The sequence below is a fragment of the Mus caroli genome, chromosome 1, assembly GCF_900094665.2.
Source record: "Mus caroli chromosome 1, CAROLI_EIJ_v1.1, whole genome shotgun sequence".
NCBI lineage: Eukaryota > Metazoa > Chordata > Mammalia > Rodentia > Muridae > Mus > Mus caroli.
In genome coordinates, this window is record NC_034570.1 from 80,832,716 (window position 1) to 80,853,431 (window position 20,716).

A 20,716-nucleotide genomic window follows, 5' to 3' on the forward strand; every position below is an offset into this window, starting at 1 on the left:
GTGAGGTTTTCGGGATGCCCTGGGTCAAAAGAGCACTTCCAATATGGAAGTTGCATGTGCATTTAAAAACTATACATTTCCATCAGACCACTTTTCTATATTTTTCCATTTGATAACCATTTTAGGAGCCCACTGATGGGGTTCCATGCGTCTAAAGTTCAGTCAGCCTTGGAAACTCTGTTCAGGAGGAACAATTGAACCATCAAACAGATTTACAAGGGTGCATCTTTGTGTTCAGCTATTTGGTTTTACACATGTATGTGTGGATTTGAAGATGTACATAACTCAGTTTCTATCTTCAGCAGCCAGGGTAAGAAAACACTCTCAGACACATCACTGTATCACCAGGGCTTGATTTACATTAACGTGATCAATTTTAATGACGGCAGTAGAAATAGTAATGGGTCATGAATTTTTGAGTTATTCATCCCTTTAGCAAACATTGTGTGGTGTTTGGTCTTTGCACTGTAATGAAGCCTATTACACAGCACACAACTTTAGTTAATGGAGGGACCGTAGAAGTATAACTGCATTAATTAATTGATTCATAAATGAACCCCTGTGAGAAGACTATTCTATTTAAATAAGGTCAGATGGTAAATAAACAAACAGACACTTGTGAACATTATACATTTAATTTTATTACCTCGGATGAAGGTGGTTAGGGGGAAGGACAAGGAGGTTAAGAGTTTGATTGCTGGAGTAGCTATCTGTGTGTCCACGGGCAAGGTCCTCACCTATGCTCTGTTAAGTTAATAGTACAGTACCATACCAGAGCCAACTCATACTGGCTTGCAAAAGCTACTTGCTAAGTTTTCCGAAATGCATGGGGTTGGTTGTTGAATATAGTCATTATTAAAAATTGAATCATACAACATTATAATTTGAAGAAATTGTGTGAAAATCCAAAGTAAGATATAATCAAGGCTAATGTCTTGGAGGATGGTGGAGAAGGCTTAGTGGGCTAGGGCATTTACTCTGCAAGCATGAAGCCCTGAGTTCGAATCACTGGCAGTCACATAAAAATCTGCATATGGCTCTGTGTGTGTGTGTGTGTGTGTGTGTGTGTGTGTGTGTGTGTGTGTGTGTAAAATGCCCACACCGAGGGATGGAGACTGGTAGATCCTAAGAGCTCACTGGCTACAGAAGCTGGACAAAGAGACAAGCTTCATGTTTAGTTAGAGGTCCAGCCTCAAGGCAATAAGGAGGCCAGTGAGAGAGGAAGAGATGTGATGTCTTACTCTGGCCTTTTCAATGAGCACATTCAGGGGCTCACATCTGCACACACACACACACACACACACACACACACACACACCCCTGCACATACACATCTGCATATATACACCTGCACACATGCACACCTGCACACATGCACACCTGCACACATGCACACCTGCACACATGCACACCTGCACACCTGCACATGCACACCTGGGCCCCACACATACAATGCCTCCCCACCAACTCACCAACTCATGACTTTCCACTTATTTTAGGAATTGTGTTTGTGGGGTGGGTTTACTTCTGCTGCTGCTGCCTGCTGTTAGGACCTTCACTAATAAAGGACCCTGCTGTCTAGTGTGAGCCCACTGGTCTAAGATCCTGTCTATGGGAGCCTCCAGAACTATTTCCGGTTCTGCATTCAGAGGTGTCACAGTAGTCGCTGAAAGCTCACCACGGCAGGAGTATGTGCACCATAGGACTCAGCAGAGACTGCGTCAGGGTGCGTGTTTCTCTCAGAGAACTATTGCTAAAGATTTGTCAGGCTTGTCTGAAAACACAGAGACTAGCTGTAACACCTTTCACATTGTGTTGTTACACTGATTGAATTAGATGGTGTTTCTAAACGACTTAGAACACTGGCTCTTACTAAGATCTATACTATTATCCACTTAAAAGTAAATTTAAAAATGACCTCATGCAGTGTTTCACAATGCACATAGTGATTTCCTAGCTACTCACATCAACCTACAGCAGAGATGATCTCATTTTGTTGACAAGTGAGTCAGAGCACCAGATGTTACTGGATGGGGGCTCCTGGTGGTGTCTGGGAGAGGTGCTGCTCTGAGCTTGAATCTCTGAAAGAGCATGACCTGGGTTGTCTCATTTGTTTTCACCGAGCAGAACAAAACAAACTGAGGCTCAGAGACAGAAATCTTGTTCTGACTCATTGAACTAAAGACTGGTAGAATCGAGGTTTGAAAACAAATGAGTGCGTGTGTGTGTGTGTGTGTGTGTGTGTGCACGCACGTGTGCGCAAAGCTTTTCTTTTCCTGTATACAAGTGGCTTTCAGGGTGGTCCTAGGACCAGTGACAATGTAACCCAGTAACTCGTTAGTGGTATAAACTGCTATGTTCCATTTCAAGCTTGCTGAGTTAGAAAGCAAGGTTGATGCCAGTAGTCTGACGTAGCAAGTCCCCATGTTTGAGAGCTGCTGCCTCACACTGTCTAGTGTGTTGCCAATGGGGAGGCACACACACATGGAATGAAATGCAAGATAGTAGGTGTAATGGACATGTGCTTTGAGGACAGTGGAGAAAATGGAGCTATCATTCTCACCAGATGAACCTCTTACCTGCTGATCCCAGAGAGATCTAAAGAGTCGGGGATCCCTGGAGAGGACAGGACCTCCACAGAAATACCAACAGAGTCACCTAACCTGGACCCTTGGGGCTCTCAGACTCTCAACCACCAGCCAAAGAACATACATGGGCTGGACCTTGGCCTCCCTGCTCATATGTAGCAGATGTGCAGCTTGACCTTCATGTCGGTCCTGAACAACTGGAGCTGGGGATATCCCAAAAGCTGTTGCCTGTACTTGGGATATGTTTTACTAGCTGGGCTGTCTTGTCCGGCCTCAATGGGAGAGAAAGCACTTAGCCCTGCAGAGATTTGAAGTGCTGGGGGTGGGGAAGGATATCCAGGGAGGCCCATCCACTCAGAGGTGTAGGGTAGGGGATGGGGGAAGGATTGTGAGAGGGTGTGCCTGGGAGGGGGCCAGTGAGCAGGGTATAAAGTGAATAAATAAAAAATAATAATAAATTTAAAAAATTAAATTAAAAAATAAAAACAGAGTGGAGGACCCAAAGATCCCTTAACAATTTCTCCTAGGCAAGATGTGAATGTAAGTAAACAGTATTAGACTGATATAAAAGCACCGAAGCTGCCATTACACTGAGGGCCAGACGAGGAATGGAGGGAGTGAAGTAGGCTGCTAGTGGTGAGGAGTCATGGATTCAGTGGTCGCCAGGGGGCCCGGGTTCCTAGGAATACATGCCACAGGCTTCTAAGGGAGGTTTCCCTGTTGTCAGACCTTGCACCTTCCACTTTTAATGCGCAAAATAAAATCTTGATGATCCCTTGAATTTGTGAGTGTCGGCAATGAAACTAACTCATAATAAATATCATGGAAGCCATAAAATACACCGGAGAGTCGATACAGAGCAAACTTACTGGATTATGGCTAAAAGAGAGCATTGATCTTTCTTTAGACTCTTAGGGAAACTAGACAATGGCTTCCGCCTGTAATCTCAGCCTTTGGGAGGCGGATACAAGAGGAGTGCCATGAATCCAAAGCCAGCATGGGTTATGTGGTGAGTTTCAGGCCAGACTGGGATACCAAGTTAAGACCCTATCTAAAAATAAATAAGAATCAAAGGATTCTTGGGAAATCTCAGTAGGACCATTTTACCAGACACTCAGGACACACTGACACAGGTAGCCAGCACCTAGTGTTCCAGTGATTTGCTGTTGTGACACCCCAGATCCTTGCTTGACAGTATGTGGCTTGATGGGTTTCATTTTGGCAACTGTCTGAGAACTCTGCCACTGTAGAGAAGGTGAGGTTTTTACCTAAGAAGGGCAGCAGAGCCCATGGTGTGGATAGGCAGCACTGACAGCTGGTTCACAGTATTTACTGTAGACTCCCACTGGTGGCTTCTCCTCCCTGATGCTCTTTCTGCCAAAGTTGGTTCCTGACCCATGTCATGCTTAAGTGGGCGTGCTATCACCACATAAGTGCCTTCGTATTCAAAGTGCGTTCCCACATTCAAAGGCTCCACTGTGCTGCTTTACCGTCTAGATGCTGAACATATGAATTCTATTGTCAAAGCAGGATGGAGAGAGAAGCTGAAGATGCTAGGATGTTGTGGCTGGAATGCAGAGACTCTGTGTTTTCTTCGTTGGCCTGGTGGTATGAGCTCTCCTCTGTTCTGTCTCTTTAGTCCGCCGACCTTCAGGAGGTCATGTTCACCGCCCTCATAAAGGACAGGCCCAAGTTTGTCCGCCTCTTTCTGGAGAATGGCCTGAACCTGCAGAAGTTTCTCACCAATGAAGTCCTCACAGAGCTCTTCTCCACCCACTTCAGCACCCTAGTGTACCGGAACCTGCAGATCGCCAAGAACTCCTACAACGACGCACTCCTCACCTTTGTCTGGAAGTTGGTGGCAAACTTCCGTCGAAGCTTCTGGAAAGAAGACAGAAGCAGCAGGGAGGACTTGGATGTGGAACTCCACGTACGTAAGAGTGAGGCTATCTATTTGAATTCAGCTCTCTGCCTCCATCTTTCCTATTCCCAGAATTCAGTTCTCTGCCTCCATCTTTCCTATTCCCAGAATTCAGTTCTCTACCACCATCTTTCCTGTTCTCTTCCCCATTGCCATAAAGCAGCTAGAAGGGAGCTATGCATTTTCTCTACCATCTTTCCAAAAAAAAAAAAAAAAATTAAAGACACTGGGAAAGTTTCTCTGATGTCTTGCTCTAACCCCTGGCTGTGGCTTAGTTAGATCATTTCTAGATCACAAGGCTTGTGTGACACACTTTCCGAGGCTGTTTGATGGGGACACGGACTAACAGATGGCCTCCTGCTCATATGCCAGCTTGTTTACAAAAATAGCTCCCTGTTGTGCAGGTAAAGAGTGAAGGACTGCCAGTAACTCTTCTGTGAAGAAATGGAGTAGTGGATATTTCCACTAGAGAAGACGTGAATCCCCTGAGATTCCTTTTTTAGTCCAGGCAGGTCTGGTTCCACCAACAGCATCAGCAATTATTATCAATATTTGCTCTGGTTGGAGTCCAGCGCTGTGTGAGTGCCCCACTTTCTCCTCATTTAGAAGAGACAGTTCAGAGGCATAGTGAAGTGAGTCTCTGTGCACACATCCTGGCCACCTGCTTGGTGGTGTGCCGCCCAGTGGCCTCTCTCATTCTTGACTTCATTTCCTCACCCTCCTAAAGAAAATACTTTCTCAAATTCTTATCTCAAGAAGTTCTTCTGGAGGGACCCAAACTGGATTGCTATGATTTGTAACGCTGAGATGTTTAAGTGTCCGTGTGCGTTGCGTGTGTGTTGTGCAAATGAGTTCAGTGTGTGGTTGATGTGGAAGTGTACGTCTTCTACTTGACATTTATTGATGCTAAGATTTTTGAAATCCAGCACATAGCTGGGTCTCATAGGCGCAGTTTAGAGTTTGGGAAAGCCATCAAGGGAACTGATGAACACACACAGCCATTTTCCATCTGAAAAGGTGCCTTGAAAGATAGAGAATCTTAAATATGAACTAGGACCTCAATCTTTGAATAACAGTCCAAAGAAATAAGCTCATTTTCACATGGTGACCATTGGAGAACAGCCACAGGAAGGTTAGATTTAATCTGAGCACTTTTTCTTTTCCTAGCTGAGAAACAAGATGGAGAGGAAGGATGTTCTGCATGGCATAGGTGAAGCCATTCAGTCTTTAATTGCTCTCAGCAATCCCACCCCTTTATCCTTTCCTGCACAGTTGTCTTTTATGATAGATGAAAGACTTGCCATCAAATCACACCACCTACTGAGAGCTGCACGGAGCAATGAAAATCAGACCACTGAGCTGCTAAAATGGACTCAGCTCTAAGCCCCAGAGGTTTCCAAAGCCAGTTTCTCAGGCTTCCTGACCACCCCATTTCACTGTTAGAATGACGTACCTAAAGTGGGTTACATTTGCATGTGGTGACACAATGTTCTGACCCCTGGCAGGATGCATCTCTCACCACCCGGCACCCGCTGCAAGCTCTCTTCATCTGGGCCATTCTTCAGAACAAGAAGGAACTCTCCAAGGTCATTTGGGAGCAGGTAATGTCCAGTCCCATACTGAATGCATGGGGCCCAATGCATGGTGTGCTGTAGGAGTCTGGTCTAACCTATGCTCCATATGCCTGATTTAGAATTTGGGGCATCTGGTGCTCAGGACTATGGCTGTGCCCCTGTTTGTATGTACTTGGGGATGTACATAGGATGGGTGGTCCCCAGGAAGGAGTCACATAGGGGTCCCCCAGCACACTCCTGCTCCCCAGGTGTCTGTGCATAACTTTCCCCCAAGTTTAAGAAATATATTGAAATTTAACTTAAGAAGGTTTCTAAGCTGTTATCTCACTTGCACGAGGTCTTAGGTTTGATCCCTAGCACTGAATTATAAGATTAAGATAAAAATAATAATTTCTAGCTTTATTCTGTTATAGACCAGGAGGTGTGTGTGTGTGGGGGGGGGTCCTGTAAAAATTCTGCTTTGAAATCTTTATTGAGAATTTTCTTGGTGGTTTACTATGTCACTATTTCTTTAAATGAATCTATGGACACCTGTGCTTCTGTCTCCACTTCAGCCCTTGGCTGCTGGATTCACACAGCCTTAGTTATATGTCTCAGGCCTTCCGGTGTTCTCATTCTCTTTATCCCTGTATCCTGGATGTTACTGTGTGATAATATTGAGAGAGTGGGTCAACCAGGCTTCCTGCTGTTAGAAGCTTAATACTTTGTAATATTTATCCAAGTATTTTCTTTTTATATGCTGATTCTACATACAAGACCATTGAATGGTTAGTTTACTGAAGTCCGAGTCTGCTCCAAGCTCATTACAGACTTGACTGAATCACCATGAATAGTAGACTTTGCCATTTCCTGCTTGTCTACACTTTTTAAAAGTTAATGTTGTTAGCACCTCAACAGATTGTGAATTAACCAACATCTTCCCACCCTGCCCCCCAAAAGACCAAAGGCTGTACTCTGGCAGCCTTGGGGGCCAGCAAGCTTCTGAAGACCCTGGCCAAAGTTAAGAATGATATCAACGCTGCTGGGGAATCGGAGGAACTGGCCAATGAATATGAGACCCGAGCAGTGGGTGAGCGCACTGTAGTGTATGCCAATATATCTCACCTAGAAGGCTTGCGGTGGGGGAGGGTAGAAGGAGCTATTTTAGATAAGGAAAGGTAGAGAAAGGATCAGAGAGGGAAGGGACCATGCCAGGTGTTGAAGGCAGATGAATTCCATAAGCATTTATCAACACCCTCTGCATTAAAGGGCCCCACTGACTATGTGTGTCTAAAGAAACACCCATGTAGTGAGGCTTACATTTGGACAGCTTTCTCTATGCTTCTGTCTGCCTGGATCCTCGTGCCCAATCTGTTCAGTTTTTGACTGGGGGTAGGCAGGCCACATCTCATGTCTGCCAGCTGAGCCCAGCTCTCCCTACCCCGATGAGACAGAGTTGTTCACCGAGTGTTACAGCAGTGATGAAGACTTGGCAGAACAGCTACTGGTCTACTCCTGTGAAGCCTGGGGTGGGAGCAACTGTCTGGAGCTGGCAGTGGAGGCTACAGATCAGCATTTCATCGCTCAGCCTGGGGTCCAGGTAAGAAAAAGCCAGGCCCTGAAAAATGTACCCAGGAATGGGCTATCAGTAGCATTAAGAAAATGACATTAAAAGTCCACATTTCCCAACCCGTGTAAAAAACCTGGGTGACAGTGTGAAAGACGATGACACATTAAGCTTTTGTGGAAAGTCTTACCTCAAGAGATGGCATAGGAATGCATCAGTTAGCTTTCCATAACTGTAGTAAAATGCCTGAGGTGGTCAACATAAAAAGAGGAAAGGTTTATTTTGACAAACAGTGTTTGGAGTTTTAGTTTATGGTAGGTTGTGCTCATTGCTTCTGGGTTCATGATGAGGCAGGACATTACGGCCAGAGCATGGGGTAGAGGTAGACATTTACCTCATGACAGCCAGGAAGCAAATGATGAGAAAGAGGAGGACCCAAAGTCCCTTCAACGATGTTACCCTCAATGGTCTAAAATCCTTCCCCTAGGCTTCAACATCTTAAAGACTGCACTACCTTCCAAAGTGTCGTACTGGAAACTATGTCTTTCGAGTCTGGACCTTTGAAAAATATTTAAGACGCAAACCACAGTGTGATGCCTAGCTTTAATTGTAAACGTGATAGATTATAGAATCACCTAGGAAGAGTCTCAGGGAAGGATTGCCTAGATCAGTTGCCCAGTTCAGTGTCTGTGGTCAGTTTAACTGCCTTGTGGTTGCCTTGATCAGCTTCGTTGGTGTGGGAAGAAGACTCAGCCTACTATGGGTGACGCTATTTCCTAGATTTGGACCCTGGACTGTATAAGAGTAGAGAAAGCTAGCTGAACACAAAGCACGGAATCACTTCTCTGCTTTTGATTGAGGCTATGACATGACTTGCTGCCTCAAGTTCCTGCCTTGATTTCCCTGCTGCGATGGACCATAAGGTGGAGCTGAGAGATAAAATAACCCTCATCTCCACAACGATGCTTTTTGTCAGGATATTTTATCACAGTGACAGAAATGAAACCAAAACACATGGTAAGGAGAAAGAATTGTTCGGTCTTCCACAAAACAAATAGTACATTATAATGCTGGGTATCCTGCCTGGGTCTTAGTCTACTGAAGTAGATGTGAGATGATGAACCTCAGTTTCTCATCTGTGAAGTGGGCATAGTTGTCTATACTAGTTCTCTTTCTGTTTATATTAGTTATCTTAAATTACCTGACAGAGGCAACTTAAGGGAAGACAGATGTAGTTGGACTCATAGTGTTAGCCCAACATGGTAGAGTTCATGGTGGTTACATTTCTCACTCCTGGTGGATGACGAGAAAGCAGACAATGGGACTAGAAACTAGGTTAGGCTATTACTTTAAGGGTCTCACCCTCAGTGGGCCCACCTCCACTGTCTAGACTCGAGAATCTCCCCAAAACAGCACCACCAGCTAGGGACGAGGTGTTCACACCCAGGAGCCTGTTCAAGCAGAAATAACAGGGGTTGTCAGAGAGTTGTCATGGCGATGCCATGACATTCTATAAGAAAGGGGGCGGGGTCAGCAGAGTCAGCTGCTTCCACTGCAGCCATTATGAGTGATGGAGAAATCTTGAGATGGGTGAAGCTCCTCCTGAGGCAAGTTTAGCAAACAGCAGTGTATAACGGTGTTCACAGTTGCACTGGGATGTTTACGTCTAACCAGGTAGAGATGCAGACGAGCCATGCCGGTTATGTGTTTTATCTGCACCGTGTGTGTGGAAATGGGCATCATTCATTTTATATTGAGGGCTTTGTGTTCAGAGAGGTGCTAGAATATTTTCCATGCTTGCTTGCTAGGAAGTTGGAGCACTGGAATTTAATCCTCCGTGGATTGCCTCCTGCTTAAGACTTTGCTTTTTACTCGGTGGCCAATAAAGAGACCTCAGATGAGGAGGCGGTGCTGTAAGCAGTTTGCTCTAGAGCTGAGCTGGGGCAGTGAGCTGTGGGAGGAAGGAGAAGACATGTTGTGATGAGAGGGGTGGTGTCCCTGGGAGTTCTTGGCAGCCTCCAGGTCCCCTGTAGAGTGTGCCACAAGTCCCAGGGTCATCATACTACTTACTGGGTGCTCTTTTCGGGGTCCAGCTTGCCCCTCCTTGGTCAAGCATGCATCTGTGGAGCATCCCCAAGAGGATATAGCAGGACTAGCACACAGGAGAAGCACATGGTGCTTGCCATCTTTCTAATAGAAGAGGAGATGCAGATCTGTGGGCATAGCACACCAGTCTCAGTCTCTTCATGGACCTCAGCTTTCCCTTACTCTGCCTTCTTCATGCCAACCCCACTTTGGCTGGCGTTTCCCCCAGCTGTGAGGTTTATTATTTTGTTTGTTTGCTTTGGTATAGTCAGGCCCTCATCTATCTTTTGGTAGCAATGTGATGTTTCCCATCTCTGCCATCATGGAAACCCTTTTCTGTCCCACCTTTTGGGGGCTGGTAAGGAGAGTCAGCAGTTGTCTTTGTGCACTCCATCTTGGCTTTACTTCGGCCCTTTTTCTTCTGACTTCCTTTTAGCTTCCAAATAAAAGCACCCCATCTGCCTCCAGCCCGGAGCCCTGGAGACTCAGCAGACTGCACTGGCCCTGTCTTTAAACTTAGTGTCCCCAAAGAGGAGGGGGCTTGAAACATGCTTGTTTAAACTGGAAGCTTACACAGATAAAAACTATAGTGGTTAAAAATTCATAGGTTTGGTGAATTTTCACTCACATAACCAGCTCTTTTAAAGCTCATAGAACTGAACTTAGGGAAAAAAAATACTTAAAAATCAAACAGAATTTTAAGTTGTGTCTTCATGCATTAAAATCCAGACAATATCTAAGAGATTGAAGACGTGGATGTGGGGGTTAGATATTTTGGGAGTGGGCAGGGCTGAGGAGAAGGGCCCTGTCCTGTCCCCCATGTACTTACATCAATAAAGACCTGTGTTCCCTGTCTCTGTTCCCTCCTAGAATTTCCTTTCTAAGCAATGGTATGGAGAGATTTCCCGAGACACGAAGAACTGGAAGATTATCCTGTGTCTATTCATCATCCCCTTAGTGGGCTGTGGCCTCGTATCATTTAGGTGTGGACTGGGGCATCTAATCTTGTGTGTGAGCATCTTTGAGTGTTTTTGAGCATTTGTGTAAATGGAGTGTTCACTGTGGCATCTGTATGCTTAGCCTGGCATCTTTCCTGGCTTTTCCTGGGTAGGGTTTCAAGCAGGTGGTACTGAGGTTGTCTTCAGTATCTGAGGCTGAATTTGGATTCTCTGATCAGAAAAGGGGGAGGGTGCTGAGTGTTGGCTAGGTCAGCCTTGGGATCCAGTTTCATCCTGTCTGTTCCTTGTCTATGGTAGGAAGCAAGCCATGGTTCCCCCACCCCTCCTTTCTCACTCTTTCTGTGTCTCTCTCTCTGTGTGCATGTACAAGTGTATGTGTGAGTGTGTGAAAATGAGTGTGAGTGTTTGTGTGTGTGTACATGTATTAGTATGTGTGTCTGTGAGTACATATGTCTGTGTGAGTAGGCATGCATGTATGTGTAAGTATACAAATATGTGTGTTTGTGATGTGTATTTGTGACCGTATCAGTGTGTATAAATGTACCTGAGTATATGAAAGAGTATATGTGTGTGCCAGTGTGTGCGAGTGAATGTGACTGGTGACACTCCCCTGCCTCTGACTCTGTCTAGGAAGAAACCCATTGACAAGCACAAGAAGCTGCTGTGGTACTATGTGGCCTTCTTCACGTCACCCTTCGTGGTCTTCTCCTGGAATGTGGTCTTCTACATCGCCTTCCTCCTGCTGTTTGCCTATGTGCTGCTCATGGACTTCCACTCGGTGCCACACACCCCCGAGCTGATCCTCTACGCCCTGGTCTTTGTCCTCTTCTGTGATGAAGTGAGGCAGGTAGGCAAGTGCATCATGGCTCTTTCCAGGGAGATGTGGATACATGTCTGCTCATCCCAGACGGGACATGATTCCACACAAGGCTGGTTTATGGAGCTGGTGAGTTTACTGGGGTAAATGTCAAGAGAGCATCTGCATCATCAAAAGCCCACCCAAACGACTCATGAAAGCTGCGTCACAGGAGCTCAAAGTCCAATCTGTGAGCAGATTTCTCCACCGAAGAGGCCTGTCCCCAGCAATGGTTGATCATCAGTTTCCTGGGATGTGCATATTTTGGGATCTTTGCTTCACCATTGAATCCAAACTCTACCCCAGCCCCCATAGAGCAGGTGCATCTTAGTTAGGGTTTTACTGCTGTGAACAGACACCATGACCAAGGCAACTCTTATAAGGACAACATTTAATTGGGGCTGGCTTACAGGTTTAGAGTTCAGTCCATTATCACCAAGGTGGGAAATGGCAGCAACTAGGCATGGTGCAGGAGGAGCTGAAAGTTCTACGTCTTCATATGAAGGCTGTTAGTGGAAGGCTGACTCCAAGCAGCTAGGGCAAGGGTATTAAAGCCCACACCCACCAGGCCACACCTACTCCAATAAGACCACACCTCCCAACAGTGCCATTCCCTGGGCCAAGCATTACAAACCATCACACTGAGGTAGCATATGTTGAAGAAATGTTTGTTGTTGGTGAAGGAGGTGCTGTCCTGACTCACGGTGGAAAAAGTCTCAGCAAGTCCTTTCAGATTCATCTGTCACTCTCTTGTCTCTTCTGGACCCGAACCTTAAAATATACCCATTTAGCAAGTGTTTGTTAGGTACACAACTCATGGGGTATTTACAGTTTACAAAGTATAAGGCTCAGGGGTGGAAGAGATTTGAAGGGGAAACATACTGCCTTTGCCCTGACTAGTCTAAGAACACTGAGTTGGCTTATGTTGTCATGCCAACTCTCTCTGGTAGACTTTTATGTGCAGTCTCCAGGACTCCTGGATTGTGAGGGATTCTGGGGTCCTCTGTCAATTCTTAGTATGTCTTAATCAATTAATGATGTCTGCTATGGAAGTGAGGGCTGGGAGGGGTTTTGGTACCTGTGCCCTATATGCCTGTCTTTATGATTAGTAGATAAGTGGTGTGGAAGATGGTGGAACGTCAGCAGAGGTGGAGGAAGAAAACACACAGGATGGCCGGAGTACCAGTGTACTGACTATAGTTCTGGAAGGCAGAAGTCCAACATGAAGGTGTGGGCTGGGTTGAGCCCATATAGTACTGTGAAGGTGACTGTTCTGCTGAGCTGATCCCTAGCTTCTGAAAGTTTACTGGTCATCTTTGTCACTCTCTGCCTGACGGATGTGACACTCTGACCCACAGCCTCATGCCCATATGGTGCCCTCCCTATGTGCAGGTGTGTCCTAATTTCTCTGTTTCCTGGGGACAACAGTCATGTTGGATCAGGACTCCATCTCGACCTGTCAGCGCCATCTGCAGTGGCCTGATTTCCGAACAAGGTCACGTTCCCAAGCAGAGGGCTGAGGATTTAAGTCTAGAGGTACAGCTCTTCCACATATGGCCTCTCTCCCTCTGGCCAGCCTTTACTTCCAAGTTTTCTTCTGGCTTGTGATGTGTCGCTAGCAGAGTGGAGCTGGAATATTCTGTGTGTGATAATCAGAGCCAGGGGACTCTCGGCATTCAGAGAACTGCTGGACCAGAGGGTCAATTGACTCATGGCCAATAGGGGATTAAGCCATGAGCATTGGATGGAGAGAGGTAGAAGGGACAGAGGAGGAAAGAGGCAGGGAGAGGGAGGGGAAGCCCAGCAGGAGTTGCAAATACACAGTGTGCAGTAATCTGGTTTCTTTGGTCTTTCCCTGTCTGGGTGCATTTTCTACTGAAGAGACCCTTAAGAGAAGCAGAAACCTGGATCAGGTTGTCTCCTCTTGTACTGACCCCATCAGGGAGTCCGCCGAGCTCCCTAGGTCCTGACACATGCTCTGGTGGTCCAGGGATCAGCATCAAGCAGGGTGATCTGCTTTAGACGTTCATTTGCTGTGCGTATCAGGAGCCAGAGCTGCTATTGTCATGTTGTTGAGAATGTGTGTTCTTAATACAGGAAAAGACAAGCAATGTGCTTGTAAGTCACCCCTGAGGGTCTCCATGGTTATGGGACTACTGAGGCCAGAGATAAGGAGACAGACATACAGAGGGATCCTGCCTTCACTTTCTTCTGAGCAGAGAAACCTAGGTGGCCTTTCTTGGAACAACTGTGAGGCTCTGTCTTTGAGAAATCTGTCACTAGAGGGCGCTGTTTCCCTTTGTTTCTGCAAGTTCCTCAACTGGGTTGTTCAAGGAAAGGCTCTGCAGGCCTGTACAGTCTTAATGGGCCAGACTCACTCACGGTTGTTAGGGGAAACCCCTAAACAGGTCATTGTCTGTTTTAGATTGTGCCTGGGACTCAGATACCCATGCTCTCAGTGAGGAGGGACGTCCCTTGCCCAGAGTGGGGATGTTCACAGCTAATTTGACCTCGCCAGTCCCCAGTGCAGTTTGTTAACCGACTCCTAGTGGAACTAAGCAGGCACTGTGGATGTTTGTTTATAGTGTTGTAAGTTCCACCCTGCCTTCTCTGAAAGCTCCTTCAGTTCTGAGGCTGTCACAGTGGGGAAGAGATGGTGAACACATCCTGGTATTTCAGGAACACAGCTTAGAGCTGCACTCTCCCCCCTTAGACAAGAGGCGTCTCTTCATTAAAAACAAAACAAAACACCACCACCACCAACAACAACAACAACAAAAACCCTGAAATCTTTTCTCCCTGTAGTGGCATTCTTGTGGCCCAGGCCTCTTCTGTCTATTGTTTCTGTAATATGGCCAGGCTTCTGAAGTCACTGAGGCGAAGCAAGGCTGGGCTGGGGTTGTACAGATCAGTGTGTACCAGCCTCCCAGCGGGAATGGGAAAGAGAACAGGTGGGCAGGGCCTGTGCCAGCCACTCTTGTCTTCCGAAGCATGGAGTAGCAATGGGTTTTGCTGCCCTGGGGATCAGCACTGCCCAGATAAATGGATGCTTCTGTGTCCTCCACAGGGTCCTAACCTTGAGCCTGTCTTCTCACAGTGGAACATGGTCTGACCCCGGCTGCCCAGACCTGGGGGACTTCACTGTTCCACTTCGATCTGGCAGTGTTCCCCTCCTTTGACAACTCAAGCTGTGCATTCTACATCCCAGATTGCAGGGTTTCAGTGGATCTGAGAAACTCACTATCCCCAGGATGGGCACTTAAGTCATCCTGTTTAGGCTTTGGGGTCAGAGGCAGAGAAGGTCATAGGATATATGAGTCCCAAATAAACTTGGTGGATGAGTTCATGGAAAGACAAGAACATGAACATGGGAATCAGAATCACACTTCAGTGAATCTTCTGTCCCCTATTTGAGCTGCCCCTGGAGTCTGGTCCTTAGGTTCCTAGTATTCAGATTCTGAGCAAGTAGGCAAATGAAAAGATAAGATAGCTAGGTTGGCATTCTTAAAAAAAAAACCAGTGTGTGGAGCCTGTCTTGGTTAGGGTTTCATTGTTGAGAACAGACATGATGACCAAGGCAACTCTAATGAGGATAACATTTAATTGAGGCTGGCTTACAGGTTCAGAAGTTCAGTCCATTATCATCAAGGCAGGCAGCATCCAGGCAGGCATGGTGCAAGAGGAGCTAAGAGTTCTGAAGGCTGATAGGAGAAGACTAGCTTCCACGTGGTTAGGAGGAGGGTGTCATTGCCCACCATCACAGTGACACACTTCCTCCAACAAGTCCATACTTCCTAATAGTGCCACTTCCTGGCCCAAGCATATTCAAACCACTGCAGAGCCCAATTAATAATCTTTCTTCCCTGTAGACATCTTTTAAAAGATTTCACTAATCAAGTTGTTCTGTTGTGTGTGCCAGAAATAATGCATTTTCAGTAAATACACAACTCTACGGTGATGACAACTGTATGATACTCTGTATTTGTGCAGGGCACAGTCTACACCGCCGTCCGTGGTCACTGGGCGGTTCCATGTTTCTCCACACAGGTCACATTCATTCCCTGTGGCTTCATTTTTGAAGGATGGGAGAACACAGCTCCTTTTCTTGGCTCTGATGGCTGCACATGTCTAAGGGAGCAGCTATCTTTCTGGTCCCCTTAGATCAGTGGGGTTCCGGTAGGGCTTGCTTGACACAAACAGTCTCAGAAGTGTCCTGGGAGAAACTGAGTGGACACTTATGACTGGTGTCCACGATGCCCATTGCTCTGTCTGTTTGTCTTTTGCTGCAGTGGTACATGAACGGAGTGAATTATTTCACTGACCTATGGAACGTTATGGATACCCTGGGACTCTTCTACTTCATAGCGGGTATTGTATTCCGGTAAGTGGTTCTTGCCACCTTCCCAACTTCAGGTGTAAATCTGGGACACCTCAAGTCCATGGATAGGCCTGGATTGTCACTACATCCCCCATCAGAGGTGATTATAAGAGCCCATTGACTCTGCCCTGTGGAGACACAACTTGGCCACCATAAGTTTCTCCTCACTCTGGGTTCTTGACAATTTCCCTTTTTGTTTTTCAGACAGGGTTTGGAGGAGGGCATAATTACGATCCAAGGAGAGGTCACTAGGGATGTTTAGCATCTTCCAATGTTAGTTCATTTTGTCCCACTTAATTGAAGGTGCGTGTGACCTTAGCCAGCATGCTGGCCCTGCAGTCACTCTTCCAGGTACCAGTGTATCTAGCAAACCTCAGAGCTAGAGTGTGTGAGAAGACAGGTAAGACTAAAATGATCATCAAAGGCCCTAAAGTGAGGTAGGGAGGCGGCTCAGGCAGCAAAGTGCCTGTCACATCAGCGTGGGGACTGCGTTTACACCCATAGAACCCAGATAAAAGCAGGGGATAGCAGCACCCATCATTTCCTGAACCCAGGGCTGGGGGCAAGACAGTCAGGTGAGAGAGCTCACTGGCCGAATCAGTGAGCTCTGGGTTCAGTTCAGGACTCTGACTCAAAAATGAAGACAGAAAGCAATGGAGTTAGACACCCAATGTCTGCCTCTGGCTTCCACAATGTATGTGCATGTGTGTGTGTGTGTGTGTGTGTGTGTGTGTGTGTGTGTGTGTGTATGTGTGAGTGTGTGTGTACACAGAATACACACACACAATCACACCATATTAAACTTGGAAATGTTGTCCCCTGTCCCACAAACTCTCCTCTTCTCTCCACAGGCTCCACTCTTCTAATAAAAGCTCATTGTACTCTGGGCGCGTCATTTTCTGTCTGGATTACATTATATTCACACTAAGGCTCATCCACATTTTCACCGTCAGCAGGAACTTGGGACCCAAGATTATAATGCTGCAGCGGATGGTGAGAGCCAGCAACCCTGGTGGGCGACCTTCTCTTGCCATGCCTGCCATGCTCAGAGGCTGTCCACAGCATAGCTTGCGCTTGCTTTTTTTTTTTTTTTTTTTTCTATATTTTTAACATAGGCCACTTTCAGGGGAGATTTTAGGAAAGAGGGTTCTTTTAAAGAACCAACGATGTCCATGCATCCTGCTCCCAGCAAGTCTCTGGGTCTTCCTGAGAGTTCACACTTCGCTGCATGCTTCCATTTGAGCCTGAACAGATTGCTCAGAATGTATGTAGGGAGGGGCTTTCATGCGTTTTTTAATGGATGGGGTTGTTCTAGTTCAAGGAGGTGAACATGCTTTTCTAACAATAAATGGGGAGTCAAATGCCTAGAGATGACTAGACTCTGAGTGCCACACCCTGTACGTGAGAGAAAGACCACAGGCTTGTTTTACATACAGGCCAGGAAGAAATGTCAGGCGGGGGATATTGCTCCCCAGAGCTGGTTCTGTCTGGAAATCAGATGGGCCACTGGATGAGCTCATGTGGGCATCCCTTTCCAACCCTGAGGTTGAGTGTGTGGTTTCAATTCAAAGCATATCTGAGACATCCAGTCACCATGACGTCAAGCTGTGTGTGCAAAACCCAGCAGGAAAAAAAAAAGTAAATTGTTGGAGTCTTCCAAGGGATGCTTTTGTCTTCCTAAGAAGTAATTCTGCAGAAATAATTTGGGGGTTGAAAGACAGCAAGAATCACCAGGTGTGGCTGGAGAGAGTTCCTCCCAGACCGAGGCCCTCTGCATCTTGATCTGTGCCTCACTCAAAAGAAGCTGGATCTCAGCTGCTCGGAGATCAGCAAGCAAAGGTGCAGGAAGTTGGGTTTTATTATGGGGAACAGACATCTCCAAACCTCAAGCTGATGGTAATCTGTTTCTACATCAGTGGCTAGGAGTTGGGGAGGTTAGCTCAGCGTAGAGCCCTTGCCTGGTGTGTGCAAGGCCCAGGTCTTAGCCCCAGCAGTACAGTCAGTCAATCAGTCAATGTAAGATAAGTTAAGTAAGAGGCCAGGCAACTTGCTGGCTTACATTTTCTGGCTGCTAGAACTTCTCTGTGCCTGTCTTTGTGGCTGGTTGGGAAGGGTCAGGCTGCGTAGCCAGCCACTATGGGCGTGGTTCTAACTGTCCCGATCTCCCTTGGCAGCTGATCGACGTTTTCTTCTTCCTGTTCCTCTTTGCTGTGTGGATGGTGGCCTTTGGCGTGGCCAGACAGGGGATCCTAAGGCAAAACGAACAGCGCTGGAGGTGGATCTTCCGCTCTGTCATCTATGAGCCCTACCTGGCCATGTTTGGCCAGGTTCCCAGTGATGTGGATAGTAAGCAGGGCTCTGCTTGGGTAGAGGTGGACCTGGTGGTGACTGGGTTGACATTGTGACCCCATTCCTGATCCTTCTCTCTGTCTCTGTCTCTATCTCCCTTTCTCTCCTTCTCTGCTTCTAAATAATATCTTATTTTGTTCCCATTTTGATCTTTAAGTCTTTTGATTTTATTTATCAGTATTTTTTGAGACAAGACCTCTAGCCCAGGCTGGCCTCAATTTCCCTATAGAGTTCAAGGATCACCTTCAATCTCTAATCCCCCTACCCCTGCTGAGATTACAGGCCTGTACCACCACCATGCCTGAGTAATGTGGCATTGAGGGTTGAACCCAGGACTTCCTGCACATTAGGCAAGCAGCCTACCAACTGAGCTACATCCCAAGTTTTGTAAAACATGACAAATCTAAGTTATAGCTATGCTACCAGGTAGAGTGGGACAGTCCTTGCTGGTTCACACTGGAGTGTTGTGAGCTGTAGTTCCCTGTAGACCACAGTGTCCAGGCTCCCATTTATTACTAAAGAGCATGTGGAGATTGACATTACAACCTTTGGTTGAAGCTTCCATCATTAGCCCACTACCCAGCAGGCTGTGAAGAGACCAATGGCAGCATGGTGACTCTGTTGTACCCTCACTCAGGCTGTAAAGGTCAGGTACGGGGCACAAGCAAATTTGTGTTTTGGGTGGACTGTGCAGAGGGACTTCAGGATGCTGAGAGTAGCCCTGACTTCTCATCTCCCATCCTGCCAGCATAAACTATACTGACAGACAGTTTTCTTGAGCCAAGGCTGGGCTTGGCAGGTGACATTCACTCCCTGTGATTTTCCCTCCATCAGCGTCTGCTCCTCAGATGAAGGCTCTTCTAACTCTTACAAACAGGTCCAGGTCTTTTCCACTCAGGGTAGAATGGTCCTTGGGACTTTCTAGTTGGCATTGTGATGCAGTTTACTTGAGGATAGCTCTTTACACTGATGGGTGGAATCCCATGAAGGAGCAGCACTTGAGAGGGAGGGGCCAGAGCAGGCAGGTGTGGTGCACATATCATCTGAGTTCTTTCACATACTACCTGGCACATCACAATCTTCCTGTAGAGTGTGTTCCTGCTGTCATCACTGAGAACTGGGGGGGGGGGGATCTGGCTGGGTGCCTCTTTTCAGAGCCAGAGACCTTGTCTGTGGCTTTCTCTAAACTTGTAGAGATCCATATTGGCTAGTTCAAGTAACAGGACATCACCTCCCTTGTAGACCTGGGCTTCCTGCAAGGGCAGTGCTGGGTTCTTCCCACCAAGGCCACAGTGATCAGAAAGAATCCTTTTGTGACCCTCAACCCCAGTGCTGGGGACCAAGCATAGCCTTGGACTTGCTAGGGAAGTGTTCCACCACTGAGCCATGTCATGTCAGAGCTTTGATGTCCTTGACAGACCTGTATTACTTTCACCTGTCCCTATGACAAAAACCTCTACAGAGACGAATTAAGGAGGAAAGAGTTTGTTTTGGCCCACACTTCCACAGTGCCAGGGTACAGTTCATCATGATGGGGAAGGCACGGCGGTGCAGGGGAGCAAGGCAGCTTGTCTCAACACATCAATAGTCAAGAATCAGAGAGAGAGAGAGAGAGAGAGAGAGAGAGAGAGACAGAGACAGAGACAGAGACAGAGACAGAGACAGAGACGGACAGACAGACAGACAGGAATGTTGATACTCAACTCACTTCCTCCTTTTCATTCAGCCCAGGATCCCAGCCAATGGGAAGGAGCCGCTTATTCTGAAGACTGAAAAGTCTCTAGGAACACCTTCATGGACATGCCCAAAATCATGTCTTCTAGGTGACTCCAAATCCCATCAAGCCGGCAGTCAAGATTAACGCACAATACATGCTCTGACACTGCCCCTAGATGCTAGTGCTCACCTGGTTTGGTTGATTTCCCAATCCCATGACGTCCCCGTGTGGAACGTCCTTCTCACCAGTACTCTGGCCTCTGTGCACACTCTCCTTGTGTCCTCTGCATCCTTTAGATGCATGTGGCAGCCACAGCACTCCTTCGGTGAAGAGTTGCCTTCTGATAGACTCCTCTAACAGAGTCATGGCTTTCATTATGAACATAGTGATCCAGCCATGCAGCACTGCCCAATTTACTCCTGCAGCCCTCTCTCTCCCTACCATGGGACTCTGTTGTGTGCTGTTGCCACTGCTTTGAGCACCTATCCCTTCCATGTTCTCACATGGCTGTCACTTGCTCATCCTCCTGTTCATTTCAGAGATGGTTTCTCTGTGGGGAGCTGTCTCTGGGTGTATCCATTGAAGATCACGGTCCCAGTACATCTTACCCACTTCCTTTTGGGACTTTGTGCAGGTTGACTCTTTAAGCTGACTGAGGAGGTTGGGTGCTTTTTGGTGCACAGAACACATCCACACTCCATGTTGTACTTTCTGTTGCTGTGATGAGATACACTGACCAAAGG

At 46.9% G+C, this 20,716-nt stretch overlaps 1 protein-coding gene and 1 long non-coding RNA gene across 4 annotated transcripts in view; one reads left to right on the forward strand and one right to left on the reverse strand.

Moving 5' to 3' along the window:
• Positions 1-20,716, forward strand: part of Trpm8 (transient receptor potential cation channel subfamily M member 8) — an 83,952-nt gene that overhangs the window by 37,328 nt on the left and 25,908 nt on the right. For all 3 annotated transcript variants that reach the window (XM_029483630.1, XM_029483643.1, XM_029483635.1), the window contains 9 exons: positions 4,228-4,518; positions 6,015-6,110; positions 7,023-7,152; positions 7,517-7,662; positions 10,585-10,697; positions 11,304-11,520; positions 15,819-15,910; positions 16,759-16,900; positions 18,082-18,253. In XM_029483630.1, the coding sequence (XP_029339490.1) occupies positions 4,228-4,518; positions 6,015-6,110; positions 7,023-7,152; positions 7,517-7,662; positions 10,585-10,697; positions 11,304-11,520; positions 15,819-15,910; positions 16,759-16,900; positions 18,082-18,253 (1,399 nt within the window). The remainder of the gene's footprint in view (positions 1-4,227; positions 4,519-6,014; positions 6,111-7,022; positions 7,153-7,516; positions 7,663-10,584; positions 10,698-11,303; positions 11,521-15,818; positions 15,911-16,758; positions 16,901-18,081; positions 18,254-20,716) is intronic.
• Positions 3,679-9,100, reverse strand: LOC110289381. The gene is made up of 5 exons (XR_002377340.1): positions 9,007-9,100; positions 7,820-7,875; positions 7,504-7,680; positions 6,615-6,726; positions 3,679-4,469 (listed from the first exon to the last, which is right to left on the reverse strand). It is a non-coding gene; the product is annotated as an uncharacterized LOC110289381 (long non-coding RNA).